At 36.2% G+C, this 11011-nt stretch overlaps 1 protein-coding gene across 1 annotated transcript; it reads left to right on the top strand.

Moving 5' to 3' along the window:
• Positions 1–7348: 7348 nt before the first annotated feature.
• On the top strand, positions 7349–11011 carry LOC126553179 (uncharacterized). Its single transcript, XM_050208345.1, has 2 exons — positions 7349–7411; positions 9992–11011. The coding sequence occupies exons 1-2, from the start codon at positions 7349–7351 to the stop codon at positions 11009–11011; spliced, it is 1083 nt and encodes a 360-aa protein (XP_050064302.1).

Consider the following 11011-nt stretch of genomic DNA (forward strand, 5'->3'; position numbering starts at 1 on the left):
GGGGAGGTGCTTTGCTCCACGAGTCCCTGTTGCTCCATATCCCGTACCATGGTGTCTATTTCTACCTGTTTCGCGAGCGGATAGGGATATGGTTTGAGCGCTATTGGTGTTTGGTTCTTAAGGAGGATGTCGTGTTCGATTAATCTGGTGCGCCCTACCCTACCTCTGAAAACGTCCGGGTAGCCGCGTACTACTTCGGTTATTTTCACGTGTGTGTATGGGTCACCATGTATTGTCAATTTATCGATATCTGCTGTCACGCGGGGGGTGGTTGTCCGGCCTTTCCAGCACGCCAATGTCCTCCTATGTGTACCTAAGTGTATAGTGCTCGTCGTGTAGTCCCAGGTGACTTCGTTGTCTACGAGGAAGTCGTGTCCTAGGAGCATGTCGCAGTATAAAGTGCCCATTATTGCTGCGGTGAAAGTGACCGTTAGGTCGCCTAATCTGGCTTCGAATGTGGCGGTACCACTTGTTACTGTGGTGTGTCCGTCCGCCATTCGTACGAGTGTGGGTTGTCCGTGGTGGGGTGTGCCACGTGTGTGTGCAATGTTCGGGTTTACGTATGATTTCTGTGCCTGTGAGTCAAGTAGTGCTATTACGAAGCCTGACCTAAATTCGAGTTCGACCGCGGGGGTCGAAATTTGGTCGGGGCGTGTTCGTTTAACATCATCCGACGTCGGGTGTGTGCTATAGCTGGGTAACCGGTTCTCAACCGCGAAATCGGTTTCCCTGGTGGCGGTGTGTACCACCATTACCAGAGCGTCCGTTTCGGTTACCTCTGAGGTGCACTCGCATTCCGATGGTGCACGTGAAAATTCCGTAGTAGGGGTCGTTGTGTGTGGTGATGATGACCTACTACCTACAGAAATTTTGTGTGTGTGGGCGGGTGATATATTCGATGACGCCGAGCATGTCGATGTGTGTCTGAAGGTTATATCCCCGTCAGTGTTGCCGATCATTGTTTGTGTGGGTGTAATTGTGTGTGTGTGTGTGCGAGTGAGGCGGTGGTGCGGACAAATGTCCGCCGACTCATCTGGCGTTTCCCGAAGCCGGTGCGTTTCCGGGACAGTCGCTATTCCAGTGCGGACCGCCACAGTGTATGCATGGGTCGCGCGGTAGCGGTCTGCCTGGCGTGTTGTGGTGTACGCGACCGTCCGGGCTTTGTGTATAACGCTGCTGGTGATGGCGGTGTGGGCGGATCATCCGGTGTATCCATGATTTCCGCTTTTTGGCTGAGGTCCGCGAATGAGGTGGGACGTTGCAGTAAAATGTGCGTACGGTATTCCTTTCGCGTTAGTCCAACTATCGTATGTACTAGTTGTGGTTCAGCTAGCACCGGTACTTGTCCGTTGTTGATACGACGCGTTAGTTTGTGTTTGCACGAAATGAAGTCCGTTAGCGACTGCGTCGGTGATTTCCGGACGGTCATTACCTCCTCCTGCAGCCGGGACTGAATTGTCATGCTGTTGAATTTTTTCAGAAAATTCGCACGAAATTCATCCCAGGTGTAGTCCAGTAGCCTGACGGTGTTCCACCAGGTTTCGGCTGCACCCTTTAACAGCGGTTCGATAATGCTCGTCCAGCCTGTCCGTTCAATCTGCGTTTTATACAGTGTGGCTTCGACCCTATGTATAAACCGTACCGGGTCCTTGGGTGTCGTTCCGTGGAACTCCGGCAATGAGTATCTCACTGTGCGTATTTCGTCATACGGTATAAACGACTGTTGTAATACGCAGCTGTGTGGGGTGGCGGCGGTGTGTGAAGTGGACGACGTTTTATCAAAGTGGACGTTGCGGTATGCGTGGTGGTTGCCCGCGGACGGTGATTCGCGTGACGCGGGTCCTCTTGCTCCGCAGTCCGTGATGTTCGGTGTGTCGGTGTTTGTGTAGTGGTGTGTGTTATCCGTGGGCGGTTCCTCCGGCGTGCTCCAGTATTTCCTAGATAATGTTGCGCGCTGCGGACGAGTCGGTGCGGGTGCGTTCGGTTGTGTTTCCGGTGTCAGACGTGACATACCCATCTCGAGACGACGCATTGTCTCCGCTATGCGACGTTGGTCTTCGGCAAAGCGGGCCATGTAGTCCTCGAGCATGGTTAGCCGTGCGTCCAACCCGGCCGTGTGCGGCGCGCTTTGCGCCGTTTCTCGTACCCCTTTTATTATGCCACGGGCCGATAGTATTAAATCCGTGGCATGTTGTGCGGTGTGTATGGGTGTGGTGTTGGTCATGCTTGTTGATACGGGGATGGAGGTACGGTTGTCCGTGTCCGACTCGGTTTGCCTGGCGTTGTGTGCCGGGTTAATGTCCATCTCGGTCCCGGTTATCCCATCGGTTTCCATAGATGGGAACCGGACGGAGTTTGCCTGTATCCCCATTCCCGTGAGGTGGTCTGCTAACCGGATTTCGAGCGCATCTTTCGTGCCTCCATCCGGTAGCCCACGTTGCCTGCATTCGTACCTTAGTTCCGCTGCGGACAACTCACTCAAAAATTTTCCTGCCATTACGTCCGGTACTGTCTGGTGTTACGTTCAAGAAGAATATTTGTCAAATGTCGATGTTATCGGCAGAACGGATATCGCGTTCTTTCGATTTGTGTTGACCGCGTATCGATGTCTATTTACGTACCAATGTAGGTCCCTGGATCGTTGACCGTTGTTGTTGTGCTTGCCAGGTGATCACAATAACCGGTTCCCGTAATGTATAGTCGCGGCTGTGTGTGTGTGTATTCCTGTCGACTATCGACGGTGGTCCGATTTCGTGGTGGGCTTTTCCTGGGTACTCGCTAGGTGACGCTGGGTGGATGGTGGTGCTGGCGGTGGTGTGTATGACCGTGTCGCGCTCTAGCGTTCCTACCTGTCCTATTCCCCGTGTGTTTGCAGTGTAGCGCGCGGTGAGGTCGGTGCGTCCGTAAGTCAGACGGCGCGGTTATCGTTACGTTCTTTGTGGTTATGTTACGTAACGCGGGTTTTTTCCGTTATAGCCTGCAAACCACGTTTTTGTCGTGTGGTGCCGTGAAAGGTCTCGCAAGTCGCACAATGGGAAATTAATGACGGTAGTTAGGGTAAAGTAATGAATGTTTCACTTACCGGTGATTCCTGTTCGGGGAGCCAATTTTGACGCGGACCTGGTGCAGTCACGGTGTCCAATAATGTGAGGAAATAGAGGTGAAGGGGGATAAAAAAAACTAATGTTGGTTGTTGGCGGTATGAGTGGTTTTTATTTAAGGGCAGAATGCTACAAGCAAAGCTGTAAAATAAAAACGACACAAAAAAAAAGGAAAAAAACAGTGGTAATATGTAAATCACAGGGAAAAAGTTTGCTAAGCGGGGTGTGTGCGGTAAGACGCGGATCACAAGACTGGCTAGCCTAGGTCCGGTTCGCGGTGTCGGCGGCTCGGTTGGTCCGCGTGCGGTTATCGCACGTTGGTGTCGTCCGTCGTCATCTGGTAGTTGGTAATAAAAGTAATTAGCGGTTTTCCGCCTAAATGCCGTTTGAATTTAAATGGCTATTACGCGGGACCGCGTCAAACTAAAGCATAGCAAAACTTCCCTTCCAACATCGAAGCTCAGATCGATCCCAGAACTATCCAAACATTTCTAAATTATTAACTTCTACGCCTACTCTGGCTCCTCTACAGAAAATCAACACCGAACTCGCTATATTAAAAAAGACACTTCCTCTTCTGTTTACAAACAAGAATATTTTCACCTTATTCAAAACGCCATAAGTGAAAAAATTACACAGATGCTTCCAATGACGGGGTCGGAGCTGCAGTAATAAATTTGGAATATTCCTCTCCACTATCATTCTTCACACAATTCATCTTATTTAGTTACATACAAATGTTGATAAAAAATAAATTTTCAACTAGAAGGCACTAGAAATAGTTATCCTACTCCACCTAACTAAATCACACCAAACATAACACAGACAATTGTATTTTCCCTATTGAAATACTCAGAAAATATGAAGTCATCTTAACTAGACTCAGAATCGGACACTCAAATCTCTCATAGTTTCTTGTTTACGGATGAACACTCGATATGTACAGTACAATATCAACCACATTCTCACCGAGTGCGGAATACATCACAGCATCTGAAAAAGCCACAACCTGCCCAGTGTCCACAATAATAATTAAAATACTCCACAATCAACCTAAAGTCATAGGCAACATCATTAATTTTAATTTATCACATCTATCAATCTTTAAACCAAAATTTAAAACCGTTTTAGAATAAATACACAATATATTATGTTATAATTAATTAAATTACTTGTAATCCCAATGACTCATATTAGCGAGGATCTTTTCTTTTTTGATAAAAAAAAAAAATAAATAAATTTAAAAATTTAAATGAATCGAATGTAAGATAAATCAAATAGAAAAAAAGGTTTGAGGGACAAGAATCAAATACAATTAAATGCATCAAAATTATTCTGATATGAAAAAAACATTTAGGACTTACGGTGCCGTCAGGTCAATTAAATAACGTAATAGATCGTACTTTGTCTTTATTTAAAACAACATTTGATAAATTTAATACAAGAAAAAATTAAAATCTAACTTATTAACAGTTTTAAAAAAGGATCAATTAATATCAAACTCGATTGACGAAAAAAATAATAAGTGAGCGAATCATTAGGTTTTTATTTTACAAATATTATTAATACTATGTAATTTTTTTAGGATTTAAAAAGCATGTTATCGGTGTGCCAAGAATTATACATTTAGAGTATTATTTACTTCAAAATTTAAGGGGAGGCGCCGTCTCATTTGCCTCACCATCAAAGCCACCACTGGTACCTCTATGTTTTTTTTTTTTTATTATTATTTTACTGAACTTGAATTGTATCAATTAATAATAATAATAATAATAATAATTTGAGTATGAGACAGTGTTTCAAAGGAAACAAAGTAATAACCAGTTGTAGAAAGTAGATACGATTTAGTGCCACCATAACGCGCAGCACAATATATTTCGGTATCATAAAAAATAGATAATATTCAATAGAAAAAAATAAGTAAATGTTCCGAGAAAATATTACAATGAGCTCTGTTGTGAACAAAATTGTAGCCATGGAATCTCCCTTTATCAGCGCTAATCTATACATTCTAAAATCAATAATTGAAGTTCATCAAATAATAATGTATCAGGTTGTATTGTATCAAGTTCACCCTAAAATTTACGAACGGTTACTGATTGGGTGTCAGGTATAATTTATTATGATTCATGACTCAAAGCATTAACTAGTGAAAACTATAGGGGCAAAAGGTCAGGGATAAGGGATAGTTCTATTAATAATGATGCCCATAATAAATATTACATTTAAGTAACCAAATTGATTATGTAAAATAAAAATTGGTCATACCATCCACATGATTTTGTATAGTAATACCGGAATACTCATTCTGATGTTCAAGCTTGATGTTTAGTCTTATTATATATTATTATATTTAAAAATTGTACAGAATTAAATAAATTTAAATTATTTAATACCTAGTAGTTTTAATTGTTTTAAATTTGGTATTTTGACCTTGACAACTATTATTTAACAATTTATTTGTTTTATATGCTGTTAGTTATTTGTATGCATTATATAATTTTAAATAGCCAGTAAATTTATGTATTTATATTTCCAATAAAGGTATATGCACCTTAAACCGACGAGGAAATACATTAGGTGTATAATTAATATAGTAATACCTACCTATGGTTATATGAACAACATATTTTATGATCTTGTAGTGATCGCCGTGCCAGGACACGTTGAACACAAATACAATTAATTATTTAAAAGACGTAGCACGTTTGTCGTCAGTCTTGAGATGTTGAGTTGAGAAAGATAGGTAATAATTGAACACTTCACACGTATTATTATAACATAAAGTAAAACAATTTATTGTTTAAGTAAAAAAAAACAATTATTTTATAAAATAGACTGTCATAAGCGTGTTACGCCGATGAACAGTGCTGACTATCTTTAAATGCTAGGAAGTGCTCTACCCGTATTTATACAGGTTCTACTAATGACGTATAGTGGTGTGATATTATAATATTCTAATTTTACTCCCTAGTTTTGTTGAATTACATTAATATGCAATTTAGGTAAAAATAACTTGTATATTTCCTGTTATGTAGGCTTTTACACACTTTGCATATTATTACCTACATTGTCTTGTTATAAATTATACTTCATGTATAATTTACTATTCTAAATTGTATTTGTAACTTAATATTCTAGCTTTGGGTTTACTACAATTTGGCCAATTTAAAATCATTGTTATCTTATTCAAAATTCTTTTAAATAATTTCAATAAATTCTTTTTTATTTTTTAATGCAATATTCTGAATTAATTTAGCAATTATTAAATGTAGGTTAGGTATCTGATTTTCAAAATGTGAATGGTACTTTTTGGTTATCCCGACTACCGGCCGATGCCACGACTATCACTGGTCTAACCGCCGTCTTCAGTCAATCGCGACTACTCGAGTTAGTTAATTATGAATTTTATTTTTTATTCTTTTACCCACTATAGTTTTAATAATTTTTAATTCATTTTTTTTAAATTATGTTGTATAAAGAAAGGTAGTCGCGATTATGTGATACCTAATAAAAGTTATATTATAATATACATTATATTAATTACATAAATGACAAATTCATGTTGGTCGAGACTTTGAGGATGTAGTCAAGACAACTAAAACGTATCAAATATTTGTAGTTAATAGTTATTAAAATGATGTACCACACAACAGTATTTTTAAAGAACATTTGCTTAAATAAAAATAATTTATACATTTGTTTTTTATGTTAGTATATAATATTAAATTTAAATAGGTACCTGAATAATATTTAATTTTTTATTTTTTAATCTGAATGTTAGCAATGTTAGGCACATAATAAAAGTTTTTAAAAAAAATCATTTCATATCAATTGTAAGTTACTTAAAATAGTTATTAATTATACTTTTAAACTATCAAACATAATATGAATAATACTATGTATCAACTGCATAACAAAATTGTACCACTATACTTCATTTCAAAAGAGAACATACCGCTTGATAGACTGGTTTTAGTTCGGTGGCGAGCATCCCCCACCAGTTGTTGTCGTATGCTCTACTAAAGCAACGCGCGCCGGTTACGACGAGCGCGCTCACTCCGGACACTGCGTCAGATCGTAGAGACCACTATACACCCGGTGCCAAATAGCGCCGACTAAAATGTAATAATATGTAAAACCTGCTGACGCTTGTCTCATGCGCCTACTGTACAACACGTGACAAGCATACGACTCGAGTTTTTTTTGCCATTTTATTTTTTGTACCAATACGTTTTTTGTTCATCATGGACCAACCTGAACAGCAGGATGATCATCCTTCACCAAGAAAGGTAAATCCAAAAGGAAAGGTAAATATATTTTGGTTCTATTTATAATAGCATTGAAGTATATAAAAAAAGTGCTTCCTAACATTGTATTTTTTAAAGAATTTTTACTGGGTGACATTTATGTTGCCTAATTTACTAGTTTAAAAATGCATCGCAGTTCTTAATATGTAAAATAATCGGTCAAATGTACATTTTTTATAATTTTCAAAATTAAATGACAATAACTTAACTCGTTGACTACCATATAATGCGAACTGTATATTCATTCTATTGTACACGGACATTTTGTAGTTTTTATATTGTCATTGTTTTGTATGTTTCCAAAACGTAAAAATAAAAAATATTTATCAGTTCAATTATTTTCCAATCGAAATTTTCAAAAAAGTAAATTATCATAAATATTAGTTATAATACATGTTCACTAGAAATACAAACATAGTAGGGCATACGATTTATAATCTTATTTAAAATCAACATCCTCATGTCTAAATGTACAAAAAAATGTATACGAAAGCAAATATGGCATTTTATTGCGCGTACACAAAAATGTATTGGCCAAGGGCAATTTATTAAAAAGGTGTATGGCGTGCAGCTGCTATACTGCATAGCTGTTGGGCATGTCTATTGAAAGGGCCATTATAATACAATGACTATGTTAGGTTATACATGTGCTATAGTCTTGTGAAAAATACTTGTATTTTATATTCTGAATATTTATACGAATAATCAAACCTTAAAACTACGTTATTGAGTACCTACTTTTTAAATAAATGTTGGCTAAAAAAACATCGAAAAACGGGCGGCTTTTTTAGTAATATCCTTGTAATCAGTTTTGCAAAATATTATTTAGATAATTTAAATGATTTTTTTTATAATTATTCGAATAAAAATGTAATGGAATTATTTTCAAACATAATGCTAATACAAAATACAAATATATTCGAATTCTTTCGAAATTTGTTTCACTTATAGTATTTTTATATTTATTTCAGATAAAAGAATATTTACAATGCTAACTATTGTTTTTTAATACGTACTAAAATACCAATCATATGTTAATTAAGTAAAATTACTGAAAATTATTAAAATAAAATATTATTTAAATAATCATCTAAATAAAATTGTATTCAAACCTTTTTGTATTATGCTTCAGACGCTTACTTCATTATTGTTAAAAAAAAAAACAAGCCAATTTATTAACGTATTCAAAAAAATGGTTTTAATGTTTACAGTATTTAATTTGAGTAAACCGTTTATGATTTATGGACGTTTAAGTATTTCTCCAATTTTCAGCTACTGGGTATTTAATCAAATCTTAAATTAAAAACCAGTAGTCAAAACGAATACGATAACCATATTATTCTTAATTATCTATATTTATCCTATCGCCACTACAGCTTTATCTAAATTGTACATATTATTATTATCAATTTTCGGATATGGTTATCGTTAACAACAGATACAAATTTCGTTTTGACTACTGGTTTTACTTAAGGGGATCGGTGGCGGTGGCGACTGTCTTTGTCTAACACACGCGCAACATAAGAATTCAGAGGTGTTTTTTGGCAAACGTACCGATTGATAAAGTGAAGCGATAAGAATTCTGAAAACAGATTTGAATTCGTCGTCAAGTCTACTTGAGATCGGTGAGTCTACATTTTTGATTTTAGATTCTGAGTGAAACGATAAAAAAAAATAAAAATAAAATAAAAAACATTCGTCGTTTCACTCAGAATCTGTTTTTATTAAATACCTACTCAATAGCCAATAATTACAGTTGAAAAGAAACTTAAACGTTCATAAGTCGTAAACGGTTTACTCAAATTAAATACTGTAAACGTTAAAACCATTTTTTTGAATACGTTAATGAATTGGCTATTCTTATTTTTTATTTTTTGTAAACGAAAGACAAGTATAATAGTTTATATTATACGTTTAATACAAGGGTCTATTAAATGTATGAAAACAAAACATTTAAAAAATATTGATTAGAGCATACTACATAAAATTAGAACATGAGTTATTGAGTATTTAATTTGTCAGAACTATTTAGTATACCTCATTTTTCGTTCAATCAGATAGATCACAATTCGTTAGCTCATTTAATAAAAACAATTTTTATCATATTTAATCTTTTATTGTTATGCACTGAACGAAAATTCATTAGTTAATTCAATAGGTAATAATAGTTTTTGCATATTTATTATGAATATTTTCTGTTTTTAATCAATATATTATTTCTAATCAACTATAACCGATCATGTTTAAAAGAAGAAAAAATATTTTTCAATATTTCATTGAAATATTTCAAAAAGAATAAAATTTTCAATTTTGAAATATTTCAAATTTAGAACCCTACTGACAAAAACATTAATTTAAGAAAGAAATACATTGAGTTAATAGATAGTTTATTATAAATGTATAAAAATACATTTTTAATCAACTTTGGTGTTTGTTAATTATATACAATAAATTTAATCAAATATTACATTATAAAAATTAAAAAATATAAAAATAACTAATATTTATTATTAACAGTATTATTGTTAAATAATAATATTCATACATTTTTTTTTAATACATAGTTTTATAATATTTCAGTTTGTGTCTTCTAGCCAAAAGCAGATGATCATCAACGCGTATAAAACTAAATTATTGGCAAATCCCAAACTTTCAATAAGACAGGCACGATCACTTCTTTCCAAAGAATTAGGCATTGGTATTACAACTGTTTCCAACACACTTACAGAGTATCGCAACTTTAAAACAGTTTCATCACCTAACAGAACGAAAATTTTTAAAAATGTCAATGATAAGGTTGATGATTTTGACAGAGAAGCGATACGAAGACAAGTTCAGCAGTTTTGGGTGAATCGCGAGTTACCAAATTTAAATAAAATTTTAAATGTTGCGAACGAAGATGACACTCTACCGAACTTTTCATTAACATCACTATGGCGTCTTTTAAAGTCTATGGGTTTTAAATTTACAAAACGAGGACGTAATAGTGCATTAATTGAAAATGACGAAATTCGGGCATGGCGCAGAGAATATATCAGGGATATAAGAAAATATCGAGAGGAAGGCCGACCGATATATTATACTGACGAAACGTGGGTGAACGCCGGGGATGTAGCAATAAGGGTATGGCGTGGTACTACAGTAGAATCGTGCCAAGCTGCATTTTCTCAGAATCTTTCTACTGGAATAGCTAACCCCACTGGAAAAGGGAAACGGCTAATAGTGTGTCACATCGGCTCCGAAGATGGATTTGTCCCTGATTCATTATTATGCTTTGAGTCGAAGAAAAACACCGACGACTATCACGATGAAATGAATGGCGATAGTTTCCGTGATTGGTTAGAAGGTGTTTTACCGAGGCTCAAAGAAAATGCGGTTATATTAATGGACAACGCGCCATACCACTCGGTAAAGCTTGAAAAATGCCCGACTACAAACTGGAGGAAGGCTGATATCGTCGAATGGCTAGAAAGCAAAGGAGAAGTTGTTGACAAAAGTATGATAATACCGGAACTTTTGAAAATTGTCAGAAGGATAAAACCGATGTACAACAAATACGTCATCGACGAGATGGTTTCACAACAAAATAAAACGGTGTGA

This window comes from Aphis gossypii, unplaced genomic scaffold (assembly GCF_020184175.1).
Source record: "Aphis gossypii isolate Hap1 unplaced genomic scaffold, ASM2018417v2 Contig00091, whole genome shotgun sequence".
In the NCBI taxonomy this organism is placed as follows: Eukaryota; Metazoa; Arthropoda; class Insecta; order Hemiptera; family Aphididae; genus Aphis; species Aphis gossypii.